At 40.3% G+C, this 25734-nt stretch overlaps 1 protein-coding gene across 1 annotated transcript; it reads right to left on the minus strand.

The window, feature by feature from the left end:
* Positions 1-14658: 14658 nt before the first annotated feature.
* On the minus strand, positions 14659-25467 carry LOC120550608 (stonustoxin subunit beta-like). Its single transcript, XM_039787215.1, has 4 exons — positions 25254-25467; positions 24876-24975; positions 16046-17503; positions 14659-15925 (listed from the first exon to the last, which is right to left on the minus strand). Exons 2-4 carry the CDS (start codon positions 24964-24966, stop codon positions 15375-15377), a joined length of 2100 nt encoding a protein of 699 aa, XP_039643149.1. The 5' UTR covers positions 24967-24975; positions 25254-25467; the 3' UTR covers positions 14659-15374.
* Positions 25468-25734: the final 267 nt, after the last annotated feature.

Raw genomic sequence — 25734 nt, forward strand, 5'->3', positions numbered from 1 at the left:
TATCTAGCTACATCGCAAAAGAAAATGGACGAATCAGTCCTATAAAAAAGTTAATCAGTAAATCGCTTTGGACAAAAGTGTCTGCTTTGGCCTGTTGAATAAAAGATAGGTAGATGGACAATAATGTCACCAATAACATATATAACTGAGGGTTGCCCTTTTCATTTTTCTTTCCACATAGGTTTAAATACTAACATTAAGCTGTTAGCCTACACCATGCCTAACAATCAATTGTAGGTGCCCAAAAGAAGTATTACAAAAGTTGATTTGAATTGTATAACTAGAAAACAGACTGGGTCCAAATATAATCCCTGTCAGCTACTGAATTAGCAAACATGCCATCTCTGAAGAAACAGGACCCTAGGATATATTTCAGAACTGTATGAGATTGTGCTAAAATAAGATGTCACCTGTTAGTTGTAATGTTGTTATTTAGTCATACCAAAGCTAACGTGCTCTGTACTGTGCCTTTTATTTTTCTAGGACCGTCCCCATCCTCCACCTCGGGGACAGCAATAGCCATGAAGCCTAAAGTACAAGTCCAAATAGGTAACCCACCTGACACACTGCAAATCAATACATGGCATGACTTCACACTATAATTAAGGTTTAACAGTAAGCAGTAGCAAACAATGCTAAGCCCTCAAACCTTGTGTAATACCTATATTGTCATATTATTATTTCAGTGAACAGATTAGAGCAATTCATTTGTGATTTATTGTATATCTGCATAGACTTTTTCTGTTTTGTTTATGGCTGGGGTGGACTTCGATGGCACGGACTCCTTCCTTCTCTTCCCCACCCTAAACGGTCCCTCGCGCCCGGATATCCTGCTGATTCCAAACCACACACCTTAACCCTCCGTCCATTGATGTATCACCCTAGCCATCCACCCCATGGCCTCTCTCTTTTCTTCCCAACGACGATTGTAGCTAGCTTGAGAGGAGATTGTGGGTCAGCTGCCTTGTTCCCCCGTCCGTCAAGAGGCATGGCCATTCATCCCTGCTCTGGCACAGCTGATGCACATTCTATGATTCACACCTGCAGTATGTATACCCGGGCGGTTCACCTCTTCAGCGCCAGATCGTTACATACTCCTACGTGGTAACTTGGCTCAGTATCCCTGCACATATTTCTAGAAACTCTCGTGATTTAGTATTTTCTCTGTCTAACTTCAGTTCCTCTGTGCAGATCTCGCTGTTACCTGCTTCCTACCTGCCGTGCTCTGCCGTGCTGCCTGCTTCACGCCACTCAGAAACAACCACCTGCTTCTCCTGGATTCTACTCAGAACTTCTTCTGATCTGCCACTGCCTGGTTCCCTCAAGCTGCAGTCCATTCCCAGAAGACTACAAGCTCAGCCTTGATTGTTCATCTCCTCTGAGTATTTATGCCTAATACATACTTGAACTGTTTATCTGTGTCCTGAGTGGTATCTCTGTGTTCTGGGTTGTATATACAGCCTTAACAGAGATAGGGATTTTTTTATTTATTATTATTACTTTTTTATATAATGTTTTTATTTGTGTTTTACTATTTCAACTTTTAATAAAGCAATATTATTAACCAAAGGATTCAATATTTATTATTGAAACACACAGTAGACATTCAAGTAGACATGCTTTGACAGAAATGTCATGTGGTTTTATTACTTATGTCGTAGAACTTTATAATGATATATATTCAAAGTCAGTGGCCTACACAGTGAATATTGATAAGGGAGGTGTCAAGACACCTTTAGATTAGATTTGATTATATTTCTCTTCAATGTCATTGTGCAGAATACAAGTACAGAGACTATTCAATGCAGTTAATGTCAAACCACAAGTGCAAAAAAAGTACAGTATAGACAGGTAGTGTAGTATAAACAGTATATGGCATAGTGCAGTGTAGACAGTAGTATACAGTTAACCAAGTGGTATGGTTTACAGTAAGGCTATATGCAGTGTATTAAAAGTAGCATTATAAGAGCAGAACACATGGATATGCAGTGTGAACAATATAGACAGATATGTACAGTATGTATAGATATGTGCAGTGTGTAACAGTAACATTGTATGGGTGGTGTGTGGGGGGAGGTGGCACACGGATCTGTAAATAAATAAAGGAATAACGTTAACCGCAATTGGCTTTAAGACGTGTTTTTTTCTCCGTTGGCTGTATAATTTCCCCATCGCCTGTGTAGCTATACCTCCTAACCCTCATTATTTAACAACATATACATTTCTTAAAATATCATAGCCTACTTGTTCGTGGATAAATGTTACTTCATATGAATTCATTTGCTACTATCGAAGTATGAGTAGGCCTAATTCCAATCCATCAAAACGTTGCTGAAAACTGAAATATTATATATAATAAAGCTGAAATATTTTGTTCCGATGCTTTTCATAAACTCTATGGGCTTCACCTTCTCACTTGACTGCATGCCTCCACGCCCACCCGATTGCCTGCGAGCTTGGCCGTCTATGGCTTCTCCCTTCTTATGTACTGTCTATGGCTTCTCCTGGCAGTACGGTAATTTTTCGACTATGCGACAGTAAGTCGCCTGGTTATGACACAATCGTTAGCCTATTTTCACAAAAACATCTGCTACGGAATCATAACGTGAGGTACAAGGTAATGGAGCCTTTTATACATTTTCGTGTTTCTGTAGAAATAAACAATGGACAAATAGAGTCTTTAAACGCTTCAGATGTGAAGTTATTCGCTGTCAAGTGACGTAAAAACAAAATGGCGGTCAGCGGAATGCTAACGAGAGGTGATCGCTTTGTAGCAACGAAGCGATCCCATGGGAGGTTCGAGCTCTGAAGCGAAGCTTACCCCCTTGGATACACCTCTTCAGCTTCGTTATTCCACTTAGATCGTTTCCAAGCTAACTATTCTAGTGTCTCTCAGTGTTTCTCAGTGTTTTCTTTCCTCTTCTCGATTTGCGATCCTCTCCACTCCTCCGTGTCTCTGCTCAGCCGTTTTGCGTGTGTGTGTCTGTGTCTCTGTGTCTCCGTCCGTCTGTGTTTTTGTGTGTGAAACGGGTTAGCTAGGCTACTGAGAATGTTATTTTTCATTTGAATGTTTATGCCGCGGCCGGAAAATTAACGAGCGACGTCATTGCGTTATAATCGATTATGGTGGGCCACTGCATCGATGCAGCATCGTCCATGCCCGCCATGCAATGCATTGAGATATATATATATATATATATATATATATATATACATATATATATGTCTATGTTCAGAGCATAGACACAATAGACCCTTTGCAAACACGTGACCACGACCACGTGACGACGCCATGACGGACGGCAGAAGCACCGGAAGCCCAAGCTAAACAGTGTAGTAGACGAGCGGAAAGTTTCATTAGTTTCAAATAAATAACACTAAATAAACTGCAATACTACTAATACTACTACTACTACTACTACTACTATCTTCTTCTTCACGGCTTCTTCAGACATTGTTTAAATTCACCTACCCTGGTCCCTGCAAGCCCCCAGGAGGAGCGCTATGTCTATATGCCAACATGGGCTTAGCGGATAACGGTGGTACTGCACCCCATGGCCCAGAAAGACTTTTTCACATAGACAATGCATGGCGAAAGAAACGTCTATATTTCAGCGGATCATTTGTTTCAGGGTAAATAACTTACCAGCTTGAACAATGAAAGGGTCCTTGTTTAAAACGTTACGTTTTTAACATTTTTAACATTCACTAGAAGCTAATACAGAATTATTAAATTTGAAATGATGAACGTGCATAATGGACGCGAGCAGACCCACGGGACTGCGCACGCCCGCTCACATGACTGTTCTGCCGACCTCACGTAGCTAGCTGTAATAATGGATATAGCTAGTGGTTGTAATTCACCATGTGTTTTATTAATACGCCCATGGTATTATCTTATAAAGTTATGATACATCCGAGGGATGTGTGTATGTTGTAACGTGGATGTAACGTCTTTAGCGTTTCCCAAATTGGCGGGGCTAGCAACTAGCTAGGTAGTTGCTAACATCAGGTTTAGCTAGCATGGCTGTATTAAGATCATGTCTACATAACGTTACTACAGACATAGTGATTACATGGCCTTGGTTCTCTCTTATGATCCATCCGAGGGCTGTATGCTGTAAAGCTTGTAACGTGGATGAGAGATGAAGCCGTGGATGAGCTCTGTTCACGAAACTGCAGGCTAACTGCTAGCTAGCTAATAGCACGACATAAGTATTAAATGTCCTTGGTTGTCTAAATACATCTATCTTTATTTAGCTAAGCATGTAAACGATCGGGAACAACGAAGTTAGTGAATATTTAATACAATCAAAACGGCGAGTTCATGAATTCGCCACTTGTAAGAGAGACGAGAGAGACGCTCATGAACGAGCATGTTGCTACCGGTTGCTAAGATAACGCAAACAAATTGTTGCTAGTGCGCGTCTCCATCGTGACGTCATGGGCCAAGAATGCGGAAGAGCCGAGCTCCATGTTGTCTTAATGCGTTTTTGAGCACTCTCATTGGAACGTACGGGGCTTCCCGCCGATCACTGTATCCAGTTCTCTTAATACATCCATGGGTCCCTGTCTCGATCCTGCCGGTAGCTAGCTTGCCCCGCTAGCCGTTAGCTGCCGTCCGGTGAGTGATATGTCAATGGGTGAGTGTAGTCAGCCAGGCTTCTGTGATAAATACCGCAATAACAATCCATGGAGCGGCGGTGGTGTGGCTATGTCCTCCAGTTACTGAAGGCTAGCTTTAGCTTGCGCTCAGAGCAGCAAGCATCTGCCATGTTCTCCATAGTTACGTTACTCAAAGCTTCTTCCCTTGTAAACAAATCTGCCCTTCACTCTTCACACGCTACGCTCCGATCGGCACACTACTGTTTACCTTTTCCTGCTACAACAAGCAGCTACTACCGCACTACGTTTTTTTTTTTGGGGGGGGGGGATACACTTCCAGACCTGAAATGATGACCTGTCCTCTGGAGGACATAGCCACACCACAGTGGATTGTTATTGGGATGTTTATCACAGAAGCCTGTCTGAATACACTCACTAGACGGCAGCTAGCAGCTAACGGCTATCAGTTAGCAGGGCAAGCTAGCTACAGGCACGTACCGTTGTTCACTGGCTGAGCCAATGCATCTTTCTAATGGATGCCTGAACGCATCCCAGCTCTGGGAAATAATTCATCACACGTTAATCAATGCAGTAAATCACGGAGTGTCTATGATCAGTATTAACCACACATAATGTAACACCTAGCCATCGTCTTGTCTGTGATTATATTCGCTGCTGACTGGATATTTCGACATGATGGGCAGCAGCTAGCGATCAGTCCAAAGCTAGCAGAGTGATATGGCTCTGGCTGCAGCTAGCTGGTTGGCTAACCGGGGTAGGAGCTCCGCAGACCCGCATTTAATTCAGTTGTTTGGCCCTTTTGAAGCTAGTTTCCGTGCCATGTCATCTTTAATTTAAGCAATATTTTTTGTATGTGTGTTAAGTTAAATGATCAAGGGAACGGCTTACTTTTGGGGATATGTAGGTCACTGAATAACCGACGATAGTTATGTGGGACCTATTAGCAGGAACAGCTGGTTAGCACGGCAGCTAGCTGGGTGAGGAAGTTTTATTATTATTATTTATCAGTCATTTAAAACAGAAAGGCAATACATATACATGCTTGTGTTGGTGAGGATTACTCTGCAGATTGCGTATGTGAGAACAAGAACAGCAAACACACTCGTTTGACTTGCCGTCCGTCTACAGAATGGCTCTTCCGCCGTCCGTCATGGCGTTCATAATTCGCGGGAGTAGAGTGTGACGTCACGTGCAAAGGGTCTATAGACGGGTTTCCTGTTTACAAACATTACAGGGTGCGTGCGCATACCAGGGGCAGAAAGCCAGATTGGTGAGCTGGTCCGATAATGCAAACGCATTTTTGTCTCAGTGAACATTGTCTTAGTCCCTTCATTTCGTCATGGCATTTATATAACACATGCTCTTACAAAGCTAACGTTTTTGACCGATTAAAATTTAATAATTTGTTGTGAGCTGGAGAGCTCTCGTTATGAGAAGCTAGCTATAGCTCTGTTTGCCATTCATTCCAATGGGGAAACATCGCGGCTAGACTTTCGACATACATTGCGTAAATTTACACTTTGAATTTCGTCATGGCATCTATATAACACATACTCTATGGTCTTACAAAGCTAACGTTTTTGACCGATTACAATTTTATAAATTTTTGTGAGCTGAAGAGGTCTCGTTACGAGGAAGCTAGCTATAGCTCTGTTTGCCATTCATTCCAGTGGGGAAACATCGACTTTCGACATACTTTGAATTTCGTCATGGCATTTATATAACACATACTCTATGGTCTTACAAAGCTAACGTTTTTGACCGATTACAATTTAATCATTTGTCGGTTTTTAATTTTGCAGTGTTACTTTGATATATATGTATGGCTATAATTATCATTTTAGGCTAATGTAATAGCCCATGTTAGCAGCAGGGTTACTCCTGAGTGTACCCTTATGGTTGGTTTATGCCTTAAAATAATGGCCAGGATTTCTGGGAAAAGGTACGATATGTTTGTTTCAAAACATCACTGCAGGTTGATTGTTTTTAGCAGCAGAGGTTGATTGTGGGCGAGAGGGCGACAACACTGTCTTGGTTAGCTCGCCGAAGCTCTACTGCCTGTCTCGGCAACGTTAGCTAATGTCCGCTAGCTAATGTAGGCTAACTATAGCCAGTTAGCTTTGTATGTAACATAACAAAAACCCACCCATCTCAGAGGAGCGAAGCTTAATATTTCAGTCAATAAAGTTATGTACAAAAGGAGCACTAACGCCACAGGTCTTATCCTGGCAACATGGACGCAGATATAGTAAACTCCGAAAGCAGTCGTAATATTTACCTAGTAGGCTAGGCTAACGCTGTTGCGCTAACGTTACCAAAACATCGATGTAGCTTTAGCTAGCAGTCTAAACTTATCTCGAATCCGGACCTTTAACTGTCTATGGTCCGGACTCGAGTACCACACCCCTGATCTGATATCACTGAGCTGAACAACAACAAGCTGCAACTTTTCTGATTGATACAATGGGAGCCTGACTCTTGCATATGACCCCAATCTGCCCCTCTTATGGCTTGAAGCCATAACCTCCGCCGGTTTTTGGCAAAGGCATGCTTCCCCCTAGGTGTGTTAAACACCAGGCACCCATCACTGGCTCTGTTTGTACAATTAACCACGCAGAACTCCTTGGCATTTTGACTTACGCTATGCCGCTACTACTAGCTAGCTACACAACACGTCTTCTTTCTGCCCCCCGGTTGTGTGCGCAAGCAGTGATGACGTTGCCGAGAAACCCATGTATAGTATCACTCTGCTCCCCTTCTGCCACCGGTGGTCACGCCCTTGGACCTGGGTTGCATCTGCTTGGCTGTTGATGGTTCCTCTATTTATTCTCCACCACCAGTGTCTGGACTCCATCAGGGGATTTGTTTGGGTTCCTTAAACCCTTTAGGATATTTGGGTTCGATGGAGTCCAATCTCCAGAGACTTGTACATTTACATGTTGTATGTACAATAAATATGTTCATAATTGCAAAGAAGTCTCTCCTGATTGAAATATATATGAGGTGTGCACATACGACACAATTGTAGAAGAAAACACAGGAAAAGCTTGTGGATCTTTTTGCATAATTGACATATATATATATATATATATATATGTCAATTATTTTAAACAAGAATAAGGAGTTGGTAAATTTTTTTTTTTTTATTTGAAGCACAATTATACTGTACTCAAAGTCTTATAGCGGGTCCCCCCTTACTATCAAATGCCCCTCAGATGGCCAACACCTGTAATTTGGCCTTCTTCCCCTTTGGCCTCAGCTAAACCAGCTTGCCACACTGATTCTTATCAGATCTTCCACTAGTCCAGGACTAAAAATCATATCTCTGTATTTTTCGGCTACATGGCGATACACAATATCTATCTATCTATCTATCTATCTATCTATCTATCTATCTATCTATCTATCTATCTATCTATCTATCTATCTATCTATCTATCTATCTATCTATTTTTTACAAAGTGGGCTACATTTTCAGTTTTAAGTCAAAGATAGTTTTCACAAGCTCTTTTTCAGCTGCAACTCATAGTCTGGGATATATTTTAAAAAATATATATAGGAGAAAGCTCCTTCACTTGTTTTCAATAACAGACCCGGATAGCCCAGTAGCTCATATAGGGAGAGAGGAGGAGTACAATGGAGTTATGGCTGACTCATTATGAATGGGTCCAGCACGGGTCGAATGTGCTTTGGCGGGTCAGTGGCATTACACACGTCTTGTGTAGGCTATGAAATGTCTGTATCATCCCTGGCTGCACTGCATTTTTATGAAATATGATATTCTGGCCATAGGTCCCATCTCTCGCACAGGTCCAGCAGGCTCCGTCTCACACGTATTACTCAACGAACTAATGTAAGTTGCATTCAATAACTTCTAATGTGTTTTTCGCCGTGGTGGCAGCAAAAAAAAACAGAGAGTTACCAGTGGAAACACTGGTACCAATACAGGGTTTCCCTCTCATACTTAACAATATACAGCTGTGTTAATAACAATTAAAACTGTAGACAAATGTCAGCAGTGTGGATCGGTGGCGCTGTGTCTCTCCATGTTGCAGGTGAGCCGGCCCGTGTGTGAGTGAATGGGGGAGGGAGGAGAGTTCCAAACACAGGCATGGTTTTACAGAAGGAATGGGTCATGTAAAGCATTAAACCATATCGATATAAACGACATTGCTTCGATCGTGGAGAGGCAGCGGATGCGAGGACGTTCGGTGCACCGGTGTGACCTAGGAAAAACCTTAGTCGCACCCTTACAAATTTTGGTTGCATATGCGACCAAATTGGTCACACTCTAGAGTCCTGATTTAATATTTCTACTCCTTTTTATATAATCACTTTTTTTGGTCTGGGTATTATTATTATTATTATTATTTAGCTACAAACTGCTCCTATGAACCTAGAGCCTGGTCCTAACTTATCTACTACTGGTAGGAAGTGCTACATGTGTTCTTATGACACTGTGAAGAAAGAAGGTTATATAAAGTCCTCCTGAGGATTTATGTTCTATCATTGTAGAATTCTTTGTATTAAAATATGATAATGTATCATGAATAATAAAGGTTATAATCTTTGATACAGTGAACTTTTTAATCTAAAAGAAATAAAGTAGCACAGAGTGGTGAAGTCAGGTCTCCACTTTATTGAATATTCTGCTCAAGAAGAGAGTAAACATATCCAACAGGTGTTACAGTGTCACAGGAATCTGACATTTCGTCAGCTCTGTAAACAGCAGCAGGGCAACAAAATGGTGTTAACAGTGACTCCCCATTTCTTTGATGATTTTTTTTTGCATTGGCTTGAAAAAACAAGTGTATTAATATTAGCAGTTTCTTTATGTATCAGCAAGTAGAATACAAAGTTGCAATAAAAAGAATGATCTGGGATGTACCAATGAAAGTTTAAACTGCTAACCCTAACCCTTGTGGAGCACAGACTAGTTTAAGAAGAAGGCTGTGCATCGAATCAATATCAACTGATTAACAGAAAAATACATTTCTTCAACTCTATAAACATCAGCAATGTACTTAACATCAAAACAGTAGTCGTTAACTGAACCCAAAGTCAATCTTAAGGTACAGACTTTAAAAGACAAACTTATTGATTCCTCTTGGATTCTGAAAAGACAACTATTTCAAAAAATACTGCACAAAGAAGAAAAGAAAATGCTAAATAAAATAAAAAGGGACTTAATCTAATTTACATCCCATCACCAACATGATGATTTCAACAAAACAAGTTCATAATCAGCTATGAGTTATATTTAATGTAATGGCAAAATTACATTTAAGCACAATTCCTTGTATTTTTATGTTTAATTTGTACTTTAATTCTCTCACAAATGCTGACAGAGTTTATCTCATTTCCCACATGCAGATTTATATTTTACTAACTTTGTGAGACATGCAGTCTGGAACATTGTGTGAGCACTGTTAGCCTGAACAGATAAAGGGACAAGGTCACCCTAAAACTCTCATGTTTTCTATGCCAGTTAAGATGTAACTGGGGGGTGAAAGTCGTACAGGGAGGAGGCGAAATGACTCCAAGATGTCTCTTGTATTCCTCTGATTGTCTTCATGTGTATCAGATTGCCTGTCAAAATGGTAGCGTCCCAGTAATCCAAGAAGCGTATGTGTTGTCACTCTGAAGATGCATATAAGCCTGGTGTTCTTGTTCACTCATTTGAGACACTGACTCCACACTGGGCTGCGGCCTTTTGTGAAATCATGTTGATCCTATTTGCAAATATATATGTTTTTAATAAAATACAAAAACCAAAATTGGTTTTAGTCTCAGTCTGTCTTATTTGTTTCAATTTACTAAACTCTGAAAACTCTTTCCCATGCTGCGAAGGAAACTTCCACGACAAACATGGCGACGAGGTGGGATATCATGTGCAGGGGTCAGAGAAAAGAGACTCCGTGGTTGACTGAGGACTTGCAATCCGAGATCAATTGATCTTTGCCTCTACCTCGCCCAAAAAGCATTCAGAGAGAGAGGGTCAGAAACCACGGAGGACTCTCTGGCTCCACACTGATCTTCAAAAAACCGACGGAAGCAATTCCACGCAGCAGGGTAAGATCAAACTCTAATTAAAATTTAATTAGAGTAATTTGAATTGGCTGAGATAAATCTTCCAGAAACAAATACTGACCTTTTTGACACTGAGATAGGATAAACATTGGGGTTGTTTGTATAGATTAGATTTTTGTTGGTATCTTTAAAGGGTGTTGAAGATACATAATTGTGATAACTCCAGCAGTGTTTTTTTAGGCACCATAAAACTCATCCACGCAAGGGTGTGACCTTGCTTTGTAGATTTTTGGTGGACAAATCTAATTAGGTTTTGAAGTAAACGCTAATAAACGGTTTTTCAGAAACTGTTAGGTTTTTTTTGCGCTTGGGTTGTTCCGAAATAAAATACAAACCTGGCCTTACAGTGATGATTGTAAGTAAGATAGAAGTACTTCTTCCCAGTAAAATGGGTAACGGATTGAGTGGATCCGGGTCACGCGTCCCTACGGGAACCTTGGTGGATGATATGGTGAAAAAATACGGGTCAAAAAGCTGCGAGTGTCTGCCGTATTGGTCGAAAACTTACGGTTTTCCTGAAAATGGGTCTTTTAGCACATACAAACTCAAAGTGTTAAAATAAGAATTAGAGGGAGAAGAAAAAAAACTGAGAGAAAGACAAAATTAAGACGAGTGATTTAGAACAAGTGGAGAACAATAAGGAGTGTTTTAACTTATGAATAAAAGAATCTAAAGGTATGATTCAGGGAAAGAATGCAACAAAATACACACACCAATAACCTCCTCATCAGTTCAGAAAGACAAGTTGGAGAAACGGAGGGACGAAGAGGACCAACGACCAAGACCAACGACTATGTAAGAAAACCATGTTGAAGCGTTTGTCTGCATGTTACAACAGGCTGGTGGGCAACATATGGAGCGCGGACCCGAAAAAGGCCGCTCCCACGAAGGACGTGGTCGAGCCAGAAGAGGCCGAGGCGGGTACCGTGGGCAAAATAATGAGCCCTACAACCCAGACCAGTGTTTGTACTGCAAGGACTTTGGACATTGGGTATATAATTGCCCGAAGAAAAAGCAAAAAACACCTTAAGACAAAGAACTACACTTGTCCCTCTGTTTGACTGAGTCCAAAAGCTGATAAGGAAGGTACTGCTAAAAGAAAAAACACACACACAATTGCTTCATGCAATGAAGAAATGCTTGGCACTGATGCACTGTTTTTTGTTTTTGCTATTTAGGGACAATTGATAGGTTAGAAAGTTCTGAAAAGAATCTAATCAGTTAAACCATTATAGTATATTATCTTCTGAAACCTAGAAGAAAATGCCTACTACTGAGTGTAATGTAAAGGGGTTCCACTCACATAACTTGATTATTAGAGGCTAAAGATTTGACACAGAATTGCAGTGGTCATTCTATTTGTTGTTCAATTGGGAATACAGGTTAAACAGTAAAAGAACAATTTTCTGTTCCTTTCTCATATACATGGGAAAACCTTTTTGGGGGTCTGATTTATGTCCACTTATTTTGCTTGGGTAGTGATTTAATGCGAACTTTTAACATTGGCTTAACCTCAACACCTGATGGATTGAGAATTTATCATAATGATGCATCTAACAAAACCACATTTGTTAATCACAGTGTGGCTGAAAATCACTTTTCCGAGGCGGCGTCGGTAATCAGCCCTGCCTCTGACTACATGAAACCCGGCAACCTGCGCTACACAGCTCATGTTACTACAGGGCCTGATGAAGAATGCTCAAAACGGTTCTTTAGAGACATAATGACAGTTTGACAACCCTCTGATTTGGACTGATATGGACTGTGTTGTAGCTTGACTGACAACCAATATAGTTTTTTTTGGTGCCCAGCTTGTGTTTTTTCTACACCTCTCAAGGCTGCATCTGCTTTTTTCTTCCTCGAGAGAGTTTTTTGGTACAGTGCTGTTTTCATGTAAAATGAACAGAATAGCAGCTTTTTCAGTTTAGTTTTAACGATTAGGATTTTTTACTTGAGCCACGTAAAAGTGTCTGTACACGTTCCTGATGTCACTGTAAGACTTTTTGCTGCCGAAGCTAATGAAGCGTTCGTGAATATGAAACTGGCTTCCCCGACGCTGGGACTGCCAGATCCCTAAAAACAGTTTATGCAGACCGTTGATGAGCACAAGAGCTGTGTGACTCTGTGTTGCGGCAACACCACGACGACAAACTCCGTCCGGTTGCAAATTCTCTGCTAAAACTTGATTCTGCCACTCGAAGCATTAAATACGCCCTGTTCCACATTCTGTATCACACATTTTGTGGGAACAGAATGAAAAACTATTTATCTGTGGCCAGGTACCTTGCAAAATGTCACTCTAACAGATGCACTGTTCTTAACCCTGATTTTCTCCCCACACCAGTTGACAGAGAGAAACATTGATGTTGCAGAGCTCAAGGTGGTCTGAATACCACGACCTGACCTCTCTGACACACCTCTCACTAACCCTGATTTCATTTTTTTTAGGTTAACAGTTCTTCTTCCAGAGACTCTAGCAGTGGCCCACCGTGTGGGCTTCTCTGTTGTAGGGGTTTCTGATGCTATCCGATTTGGACCTCTGCCATCTCATCTCTCAGTACAAGCAGTAGAGCTCATTCTTCCTAACAGAAGGCTATCCAGCTTTTTCTTTCCTAATTTTGCAAAGTTGACACATGGTTTAAAAACCATGTGTAAAATGGGGGGGATGATTAGTATGATGGAAATACAATTGAGGGAAAAACAATTGTTTCACAATGGTGAAACAACATAGGTTCACAAATGGTTTATTTTTTGGTCAAGATTACTGTCAGGCAGTGTAGGAGCCAAAGCCCTACTCACTGAAATAATTCCAAAATGGAGAATTCCTACCAAAATCTCAAGTATAGTGGTTTGCATTCAAAATTCAACATGCCTACATTTGACAAAAGCTCTGCTTATTGTACTGAGGTATAGAATGTACGCAGCACTTAACGTCAACCTGTCACCCTTTTTGAGATTTTGTTTACAGCACCTCCACACATTGGACTTGGGTAAAGAGGACACCCACCAGACACACCACTGTGTGAGGACCAACTGGTAACGTATTATGTATTATGTAAAAGGAACAAATTCCTGATGACATGCTAACAAACACAATGAGAGCAGCAGAGACACTCAGTGAGTTGATTGGTTAACCCTCACTGTAGACTAAGCTTACAGAGCAGCAAGGCCATAGCTACACACACACACACACACACACACACACACACACACACACACACACACACACACACACACACACACACACACACACGAAACAATGGTAAAGATTGTTTCCAATGATTTGTCAAGTGCTAGCAACCTCTGACAATAGAAGACATGGACATGGAAGACGCTATTTGCAAAAAATATATGTAATCATTAAAGTAATTTGTGTATTGTGATTGTAAACAAAAGGGTGGAATGTAATGGCAAAATTACATTTAAGCACAATTCCTTATATTTTTATGTTTAATTCTCTCACAAATGCTGACAGAGTTTATCTCATTTCCCACATGCAGATTTATATTTTACTAACTTTGTGAGACATGCAGTCTGGAACATTGTGTGAGCACTGTTAGCCTGAACAGATAAAGGGACAAGGTCACCCTAAAACTCTCATGTTTTCTATGCCAGTTAAGATGTAACTGGGGGGTGAAAGTCGTACAGGGAGGAGGAGGCGAAATGACTCCAAGATGTCTCTTGTATTCCTCTGATTGTCTTCATGTGTATCAGATTGCCTGTCAAAATTGTAGCGTCATAATAATCCAAGAGCGTATGTGTTGTCACTCTGAAGATGCATATAAGCCTGGTGTTCTTGTTCACTCATTTGAGACACTGACTCCACACTGGGCTGCGGCCTTTTGTGAAATCATGTTGATCCTATTTGCAAATATATATGTTTTTAATAAAATACAAAAACCCAAATTGGTTTTAGTCTCAGTCTGTCTTATTTGTTTCAATTTACTAAACTCTGAAAACTCCTTCACCTGCTGCGAAGGAAACTTCCACGACAGGATGTACCAATGAAAGTTTAAACTGCTAACCCTAACCCTTGTGGAGCACAGACTAGTTTAAGAAGAAGGCTGTGCATCGAATCAATATCAACTGATTAACAGAAAAATACATTTCTTCAACTCTATAAACATCAGCAATGTACTTAACATCAAAACAGTAGTCGTTAACTGAACCCAAAGTCAATCTTAAGGTACAGACTTTAAAAGGCAAACTTATTGATTCCTCTTGGATTCTGAAAAGACAACTATTTCAAAAAATACTGCACAAAGAAGAAAAGAAAATGCTAAATAAAACAAAAAGGCACTTAAGCTAATCTATATCCCATCACCAACATGATAATTTCAACAAAACAAGTTCATAATCAGCTATGAGTTATATTTAAACATACTAGTGTTGACGAAGCAATTGCGTATCAATATAAGCTCTTTCTCTTAAAAACGTATTATAAATCTGTGAAGTACTAACCAGTTTCAGAAGAAGGCTGCTCATCAAATCAACATGAAGATATTGACAGAAAATCACACATACAGACACCTATTGATTACATCATCAATATTCCTGGTCCCTCTGGGTTTGAATGCATTGTTTGAATTTGTGAAGCATGTTCAAGATAAAATCTAAACCCTATCCCTATTTACAGACCAAGAATCTAGTCATTTCTCTTATTTAACTGGAAGCAGGTGCACATAGTAGGATGGACTATAAACCCCAAATCCTGGGTAAACAGGCTCAGTGAATGTGGTGTGAAAGGTGTAGAGGTGCCTCAGTGTGTTAGAGGAGACTCTGTAGAAGGACAGAGTGCCAGCAGGCCAGTCCAGATACACCCCAACTCTGTTACAGCCATCAGAGGGATAAGAACCGCGCCACACTTCCTGATTATTATGCCTTGCCATAAGTGAGTGTCCCTTATCATCATATCTGTAAAAAGTCCACGATACGGCATTTCCTCCAAATTGAGGATGGCATGATTTCCTGTCAATTTCACTGTAAGCAACGGCAACCCAAATAGATCCCATAGAATTCAGACTCCACTCCAACTCCCAGTAATGTTGCCCAGATAAGCTCTCTTTGCACAACACCTGAGTATGTTTATCAAACCTCTCTGGGTGATTAGGATATGACTGCTGTGCTCCATTTGTTGCCTTCTTGTTTCCCTCAGACAGAATGAGGTTGCTGTTTGCAGTGTTTGGGTCCAGGTTGAGATCACAGGCATCTGATGGAGAGACCAAAACAAAATGTGTTCTCAGTTATTCTGATGGTCAAACAGGTTTCTGGAGGAGAGTTATTAGTACCGCATATTTTTTAAATTAAAAAAGCATGGAAACAGACTTACACCAGATCAGATCTCTTCTGTTTGTGATCTTCTCCACATCAGGGAGGACAGGCCTTGAAAAATCTTCAGTGACCAGAATGCCGTTCTTGTAATGGTAGATGGTTGCTCCTGTGTGTTTCTTGTTTGCAATGGTTGCTATGAAGAAACGGAATCGACTGTTGTTCTTCTGTGCTTTGGCAAATTGATGGAAAACTTTGGCTTTTTCTCTCATTTTGGTGAAAACATCACCTGAGTAGTACCATGGATCTTCATTGGTACTTCCTAATTTAGGGAAGTGCAAGAAGTCAGCCATCACATCAAGGTCTGTATCACCTCTTTCCACTGAAGTGAAAACAAAGCACAGTACATGTTCTACACCTGGAGCAAGAACCTGTCTGTCCAGCTCTGACTGATTTGGGACGATCTTTATTCCCTCCATGGTATCTACACAGGATCTGATGACGTTGATTTCTCTCTCTTTACGATCTAGCCACTTGGTTAGTTTTTCCTGACTGAATGGTGACTTGTCTCTGTCTTCAAAGAGTTGGTCTAGTGAGCTCTCATCTTCTTTTCCTTCACGGATGGAGGGAAGTTTCTCCTTTAAGGCCTGCTGGAGGTTGGATGCATAACTACCACACAATTTTTGGAAAGTGCTCAACTCTTCTCGAATCTGTGGAAACTGCTCGCCCACTTTGTCTTCCAGAGAATCGTTGCATCTTATTTCTTTTTCCTTTAAATCATCTAGAACATACTCCGCCTTACTTACTAGGTGGTCCTTGATCCCTCTCATCAGCTCAGCACCTTCGGAGTGGAAATTCTTCAGCGGCATCAGCCAGACCTTCACTGGAACAGCCTTCTCTCCTTTTTCTCCCAGTAGCTTTGGGAGTTGTTCGTAGGCCTTCACTGCATCTTCAAATGTTGCAGGGTTGCTATCAAGGATGAAGTCTCCATAGAATTTGCAGGATAAATTCTCAGTCAGGGTTTTTTGTTCTTCAGTCAGCTGTACCTTAGCTTTCGCCTCACCTTTAGCAAATAACAAATTTATTGCAGCGTGCATGCTGACCTGGATGTCCTGAACACTGCTGGCCTCTACCTTTGCACTGTCAAATACAAAGAAAGCATTTGCCCCATAAAGGATGCCTGTGACTACATGTGTTGCTGAGCTCTTCTTAATGACATCCATTTGTTGGGTTTCCATGGTTAGTTGTTCAATCATTAACTGCTTGAAGTTGGTGGTAGTTTTGTACTGACACGTCACTCTGCTCTGATTGTAGAATTTCTTCTGATCATTCAGATACTTGGCAGATCCTCCAAATTCAATCAGTCCACCCAGGACACTGGCCTTCAGAGAAACTTCAACATCCAGGCGACGGCACTTGTAATCAGTGGAGTCTTCTTTATAAATATGAGAGTCACTGGTGCGCTGAGAGCTTTCAGTTATCTTGCCTTGTAGAGTTTTATCATCCCACAATGTCAAACCTATAGAAATTGGAAAACATCAGTCATCTGATAAAGTAGCAAAATTATTTTGATGATGGCCGAGACCTATCAGAGGACAACATGTGCAATTACACTCTGCGACTGAACAGAGAACAATACTACCCTTTGTATGTTGGTTGAGGTGCTGACGTTAACAGTAAGCGTATTGTCTCCAACCTGGTCTCACAGAATTCCGTGAAATGAACACGGCCCCTTAACTCAAAATCTGCGACAGTTTCACGGAATCACCAAAAATTCCGTGACGGGCCCACGGATGCGATGCCTACACACAGATTCCCTGATCACAGCACGTTTCTCTCTGCCAGTCGGGCTGCAGCAGAGGAGCTGTATAGCTTTGCTATTAAGACAGAACACGATATGAGCCGAGCTGGGCGCATGCAAAGCTGATTTCCCACAATGCAATGCAGGCATTCATATCAGAGAATCAGACAGCGATCAGCTGATCTTTAACTCCAGTATCACTTCAATGTACATCAATTTAATCAGTGGTTTTGTCGACAAGTAAGTTATACACCGTAATAACGTTTAAAAAAATCTGCTGAAGACTCCGGACGCTTGTTGCACGCTATAGCCTACATGAGAATTTGTACAATAAATATACCAATAATGAAAAAATTGTGTTTTATGCTGAAATTTGACTTATTTGCATTTGTTTTGACTTGATTGGTTGTGAAAAACAAAAAAATAATCTACTTACAAAGAGAAGAACTTTTTATCTTGTTTTCCATGCATCTTTATTTAAAAACGCAATTTTCTAATTTTGTAGTTGATGAATGTTAATAGCAAAGACTAAAGGGAAAAAAAAAACATGAGCATATGTATGTGTGGGACTTAGTTTGATTTAACATCCCAATGAATTATTAGTGGTTTTAAATGAATAACTTTTTTTATTTAAATATTTTATTAGCACCATTTATCATTCAGACATACAGAACAGATTCCACAATATGTGCCATGTAACATGAAATGGTCTACAGAATAGAGATACACATAATGAGCAAATAACTGACTTTTTTCAAATATCCATTTATGGTAGGCCTAAATAGCCTTCAAAATTAAGAAGAGACAAGTTTTAGGAAGCATTTTCAGGAAATTAAAAGGATAAGCAGATTGTTGCTGAGGTGTTTGTCCACAGAGATGTATATAGCTTTGTTTGGGTATGTGTAAATGTACAAAATGTGTTTTGGCATTTTTTGGTATGCACCATATGCAGCACCATGGGGGCGCCAAAGCGATGGTAAAATGTTTTTAAAATATATAACATTGTAGAGGACTAACAGGCTTGAGTAGGCGCCCTATCTCATAAGATTCAATCATAGAATTTTGACATACTGCAGAAGAGGGAGCGGGGAAGGGGGGTGCTCCCTACTAGTGCCCTATATTTAGAGAGTGTGGCCAACTAGGGAATCAAATGTTTTGATCTATCCCGTTATGTGATTGGTTCAGAGGTGGTCACATGTTTTGTAGACTCCATGTTGGATACCAACATTCATCTGATTCCCATAGTGCAGGGAATAGTGGAAAAATGTAATAAATTATTTAAAAATGACACATAAATGCAAAATGCCTAACTGTTGTACGTTTGGCTGCAATGAAAGACAGGGAAGCAGCAAAAGATTTTACAAGTCCCCCGTGAAGCAAAAAGGTGAAAAGTATGAGAGCTGCTCATTATTGTGTGAGGTAAATGTCAATTTCTCTCTTCGATAGGATAACAAATTACATACGACAAATATAGTAATACTATCGTTAATGGGCACCATGCTGTCAAAAAAGTTCTAACACTTTAGAAATTAATGAAGTTGGAAGTTAGCCTTATGCTAGCATTAGCTTTTTCGTTAGCACTCCATGTACCTAAATGCTAGTGATCTTGCCATAGTCATATGGAGTCCAGGTGTTTTTATCATCTTCACAATAATATTGGAGAGAAAGTGAAAGTGCTCCTTTTGTACTATAATTTTATTGAATGAAATATTAGGCTTCGCTCCTCTGAGATGGGGGGGTTTGTGTTACGTTATACACAAAGCTAGTTTATAGTTAGCCTGTATGCTAGCGGACATTAGAAAGGTAAACACTGCTCAGAGACTTATTAGGCAACATGGACACTCACTACATGGGCATTTTTTAGAGGCCCATTTACGATATAGAAGGTAAATATAAACTGGAATATTTCCGTAAGGGCTTTTTACATATTGACAAACATTGATAGTAACATGTGCCTGTTTAAGGTGAAAATAAGACAAGATATGACCTGTTAGTTTAGTGTGAAACCGCTCAGTGAACTACATCTCCCGTCTCACACAATCTACCTCACCTAGCTTGATGCTCGGCTTGCTCGCTATCTAGCTAGCTTAGCTCTATTCCACAACACATGTGACGTTATCTTAACTGCTGTGTTTTATCCAGTCAAGTGTTTTCAGCAGAGAAGCAAAATAACAAGCAAGATCCTCTGCTCATTAGAGTAACGTTACATCACTGGTTTCATACACACAGACACAGGGCTCTCAAGTGTCACGCATTGAGCGTGACAGGCACTCATTTCGGTCTTTTGTCACGCACTCCCGCCACACATTGTATTTCTCAAGCGTAAAAACTACTTATAATAAATGAATATGCCGCAGCGCCCCAAATTTCTCTGGCCGTGCCGCTCTCCCTATGAAACCGGCAGGAATCAAGCGCATCTCCCCTGGAGTTTTTAGTCGAGCCTTCCACTCTTCAGCCATGCAAAAAAAAGAAAGGGGCTACACAATAGCCAATCAGAAAATAGCTCTATTGTATCTGGGTAAGATTTAACGCAACAACCAATGAAAAAAAAGCATAGAGCAGCGTACAAACACTTCCCTTAACGTTCGCTCATTCAGAGACCAGAGACCCAAACGGGGCTCTGTGTCCGTCAGAAGGTCTGAGATCTACCGTATCAGCAGAGCAATCACGTAATGCACAGCAGACTATGGTGCAGGTAGATTATTTTCTAAAATATACTCCTCCAAAACTCAGATAACACAGATATATTTTGAATGTGCACAAAGTTTTGGACATGAGCAGAAATCTTGCTCAAACACATCTGAAATATTACAGTCCAGTTTATTAATTCATTAAAATGAATGAATTCATCATTGACGTGAATAATTGTCATATGCACATTTAAGGAGGTTACTTCCTCAACAAAAGATGCAAAAGAAAAGGGAAGAGTAAATGATGCTAGGCTACATGTGTGCTTGTAGTGACCTTATATACTGTCTATGGTGCTGACTCAGATATAATTAGAAAAGCTGATCTACAATAAATAGATGAAAGTAATACAGAATGCCTGAGAGCCTTACTGCCATATATTCCATTATGTTTTTATATTTGGATTATAATCTATATTAACCAATATATAAAGATTTTCATCATAAATTGATTCAGAAAAAGGTATAAATAGGTGCATACAAATTCACCAGAATGCAGGAAATGAAAAGTTTAATGCTAAAACTTTGAAGATAGTTGTGGAAACTTTCCCGGCTGGTCAACATTACAGAAGTTAGCTAGCCATGGCACAAAAGCGCATTTTGGATTTCTTTATAGATCAACCACAAGCTAAAAAGAGTAAAAGACCGGAGGCAGAAAACTCAGCAACTGTAACTGAATGAAGTAGCGACCCTGCTAGCAACAGACGACGAGGGAGCTAACCTTGTAAACCAAGCTAGCAGCACCCATAGACAGAGGGAACATCAACATCAACTCAGTGCTGCCAGCCTCGGGCTCACACTTTTCCTGCTAGACGTTTTGGAGATGAGGATTTCTTTTTGGTTTTATGATGTTATAATAATGCTGGTTTATTATTATTCTGCTGCCACCGTGCAGTAAATTGGCATGATTTATCAACTGTTCAGTAATAGTTCAACTGGAAGTTTATAAAAATTATTGGACATAATTGTGTTTTTTTACACTGGTGTAAAGCCTACTTAGCCTACGTATTTTTAATGATCCTACCGTATTGTTATAAAATTATTAGGCCCAGCTTAACACGCATTAAGAATTTCTGATACATTAGGCCCAATATCTTTATGCCTTCAATTTGCTATTGCTGTTCCTACAAAAACTTAAGGCTGCATTTCTCTATTTCGGTGTTTGTGTCAGGACTGACTTGCTTCACTTTGATTTGATTTAATATGATTCAGTGATGTGTTACCCTTGTGTTTTGTGGCTCAGTGTTTGAGCTTGTAGGAATCTGCCGCTCTCTTTGTCTCTCTCCTCCGCACGGCGCTCCCAATTAAGTGGAGCAAGTGATAGATCTGCTACGTGGTGGCATGACAATGGAAATTAATAACAACAACAACAAAACCGAAATTCACTAATGAAATAATAATTAATAATAATAAAGAAAAACAAACAACCATTTCTGCTGTTTTGGACTCTTTCTCCACTGCGTTAAAATATTTCTCAAATGGCAGTGCCCCCCCACTGACGACCCAATGCCCCTCCAGTAGATCTGCTCTAGCGCTGACTCTGCTGTGATCAGGGAATCTGTGCGTAGACCACGGATGATGCCTGTCATTGACTTACATAGGCATCACATCCGTGGGCCCGTCACGGAATTTTCGGCGATGCCATGAAACTGCCGCAGATTTAGAGTTAAGGGGCCGTGTTCATTTCAAGGAATTCTATGAGACCAGGTGCGCGGTCTCCTCATGACAGTCTTACTACCATGTAACAACATTCACTTCTAACATTTAACTTAACATAACATTACGTGTATTTTTATGTGATATAATACTTCCCCCTTGGTAATGTAGCCTATGATATTCCATGAACACAATTCTAAAATGCACGAGACATAAAGGCTGCTAAGTCAAACTTGCCGAGAACCTAGACACACGTTTGATTACAGACTCATGCGTTAGGCACGGTTACGGTCTCGTTCAGTAGCCTGGTGCGCGGTCTCCTCATGATGGCCTACCTACCATGTACACATATTAACTTTAACATAACTACCACCAAGATAAAATGAGGTGTATTTAAATGTGATATCTATTGATAATGTAGCCTATGAATTTCTATGTACACAATCATTGTAAGATGTAAATCTTAAAAGGATAGGTAGATAACTCAAGCTTGCCGAGAACCTAGACACCTGTTTGAATATAGACTCATGCAGTACCCTTGGTTACGGTCCTTACGGTCTTGTTCAGTAGCCTGGTGCGCGGTGTCCTCGTGACAGCCTACCTATCATGTATCAACATCAAACTTAACATAACTACCAAGATAACATGTATTTGTATGTGATGTACTTCCCCATCGATAATGTGTGAATTGCCATGAACACAATCATCTAAGATGCATCAGAAACAAGACTTGGTAATAACTCAAACTTGCTGAGAACCAAGACACCGCTGGATTACATTAGACTCGAGCTGCCGGTTGCACGGTCACATTCAGCCTCGGTCTTGTTTAGTAGCCTGCTGCGTTGTCTAGGTAGCCCATTTCATGATTGATTCTACCACCACTCCAGTGGAGGCGCAAATTAGCTAGATTACTACACACACAGTAGCAGAAGAATACCAGCTACACACAACGGCACGAATGAGATAAAAAACAATAACAGGAGTGAGTCGGTTCATTGACGTATGGCACTCGATTCTCCCGGTTCAGTCGGGTTAATTAACTGGCTCTTCGGTCAGTTCGTCAACACTAGCTCTGAGTAGTGACTACTTCATGAGCTTCTTTAATGATAATATTATAACCATTAGAGATAAAATTCATCACCTTTTGCCCTCAACTCCTAACGGTTCACCTTTAAATGCAGGACTGCTAGAAAGATGAGAAGACCTGACATATACTTAGACTGCTTTTATCCTATAGACCTTCAAAAATTAATGTTAAAGATCTCTTCGGATAAGCCATCTACCGGTCTGTTAGACCCCATCCCAACGAGGCTACTCAAAGAAGCGTTACCCATGGTTTACACTTCATTACTAGATATGATCAATATGTCTTTATTAACAGGTTATGTACCACAGTCATTTAAAGTAGCTGTGATAAAAACCTCTTCTAGAAAAAAACACCCTCGATCCTGATGTCTTACCAAACTATAGACCTATATCTAACCTCCCCTTTCTCTCCAAGATCCTTGAGAAGGTTGTTGCTAATCACTTATGTGACTTTCTACATAGCAACAGTTTATTTGAGGACTTTCAGTCAGGATTTAGAAAGCATCATAGCACAGAGACAGCACTGGTGAAAATGACTAATGACCTTTTAACTGCTGCAGACAAAGGACAACACTATTGACCATACCATCCGGATACAGAGACTGGAACACTTAGTTGGCATTAAGCTGGTTTAAGCCCTATTTATCTGATTAATCTCAATGTGTTAATGTTAAGGAAGATTCCTCCAGACACGCTAAAGTTAGCCATGGCGTTCCACAAGGCACAGTGCTTCGACCAATTCTATTCACCTTATTTATGCTTCCTCTAGTCAATATTATTAGGAAACACTCAATTAACTCCAATGTTTGTGTGTATGTGTGTGTGTGTGTTTGTGTGTTTTAAATTCAAATCACAGTGAGAGAAGACAAGATAATTAATGTTAGGCGTCGGGCTAGCCTTTAAGTGCCTGTTTCTTTGTTCTTCTTGAGCCGCTGTTAGCTTATCTACTTTAACAAGAGAGAGTTTGTGCATGCATGCATGCAGCCGGCGACAGAGCTCTGTCCCGCTCTCATGACAACAATCACCTTAAACCTGAGAGCACAGGAGAGGAGGAAGAAAGAGTTTGAAGACTGCACACACAATCAAGACACCAAAACTATATTTTCTGCTCTGCTAATCTCACTAAAAACTAATTTGGACCAGAGTCGGGTTTCATAGGCAAGGCAGCATTATTTGTACAGAACATTTTAGCAACAAGGCAACTGAATGTGCTTTATACTAAACATTAAAGAGCAGTTAAAAACAGTTTAAAAAATAAAAACAGCAAATATAGAATAAGACATGTATAATATACAAGAATAACAGTTACAGTGCAGTTGTAGAAAATGGGGCAACCCTAGTCCAGGATATTGTAAAAACGCCACAGATATAATTACTGCAACAGTAATTAAAATTACATTTTTCATTTTCATCGCAGGATAATATACCAACAATTTATCCTACATCCTTAATATATTTAACTAGTAAATGGTCACAACTATTGTACATTGTAGAATTACAAAACATTTGCTAATTATTTTAAAAGTGCATATGAATATTAAAGAGGTGAGGTTAAAATAGTGTTACCACTTAATGAAATGATTTCAGAGTTCCTTTAAATAGAACTGTGACAGTCAAATATATTTAGATATATTTGTAATAATAATGTAATCAACACTTACCTGGGATCAGATTATCTGTCCGAGCATCATAGAGCATTCCCAGGGTGAAAGGTCGACCCAGGGCAGCAACGTTCATGTTACCTGAGGCCATTTCTCCAACCTGTTAGGAAAGTGAACACAGCCTTCAGTACTTCATGTACACTCTAAAGTAGTACGAGTGTTAAGAGTTTCAAACACTGGGAGTCAACTCTCTCCTTTACACACACAAGACGACAAAGTTAAGAGACAAAGTGTTACAGTCTATGGGGATTAGAAATACAGTATTTCTTTGTAGAGTCTAGTCTGACATTGACAGCCTGACACAGTTCAGTAAAAGTCTAAATATATACTGTATATCTGTTTTTCACCTTCTGTCTTTTACGCCCAGTTTGATCTCACCTGGTGAAGTTGTGTAGATCAGATGAGTTGTGCGAGAGTCTTCTTGGCTTCCAACAGGAGGTTCCAATGTGATGATCTGATGCTGTGAGAGTCCTTATATCCTGTCAGAAAACCTGGGACCCCTCCCTCTGACATGCCTGCTGCAAACCTGGAATCTTGGCAGATCACCTTTGCGTGTGAACACCTCCTAGATATGACAACTTTTTTTCTTTTAAGTCCCCCAGGTGTTATGTCAAATGGGAGTTAACTTTCCTTCCTGATGCCAACAGACACGATGATTGATAAATAAAAAGATAAATAAGAGAAAGACACCACTATTGTGCTAAAGTCACCACACCCACCTTAAAGTTCTGTACACCACTAGAGGCACAAGAGACCAGATTTCCAAACTCTACTGGTTTATCTCCCAAGTTTATTATAGACCCCTGGCAGTAGCAATATCCCATGTGCATTATGTACTCATTCTAGGAATGTTTTTTGT

Source organism: Perca fluviatilis, chromosome 21 (genome assembly GCF_010015445.1).
Source record: "Perca fluviatilis chromosome 21, GENO_Pfluv_1.0, whole genome shotgun sequence".
Taxonomy (NCBI): Eukaryota; Metazoa; Chordata; class Actinopteri; order Perciformes; family Percidae; genus Perca; species Perca fluviatilis.

Excerpts from the sequence above, each read along its gene's own strand:
- LOC120550608 (XM_039787215.1), bottom strand. The coding sequence starts at position 24,966 with ATGGCCTCAGGTAACATGAACGTTGCTGCCCTGGGTCGACCTTTCACC. Across the intron at positions 17,504-24,875 it reads GACAGATAATCTGATCCCAG|GTTTGACATTGTGGGATGAT; the intron begins GTAAGTGTTGAT and ends CAATTTCTATAG. Across the intron at positions 15,926-16,045 it reads CAGAAGAGATCTGATCTGGT|ATGCCTGTGATCTCAACCTG; the intron begins GTAAGTCTGTTT and ends TCTCTCCATCAG.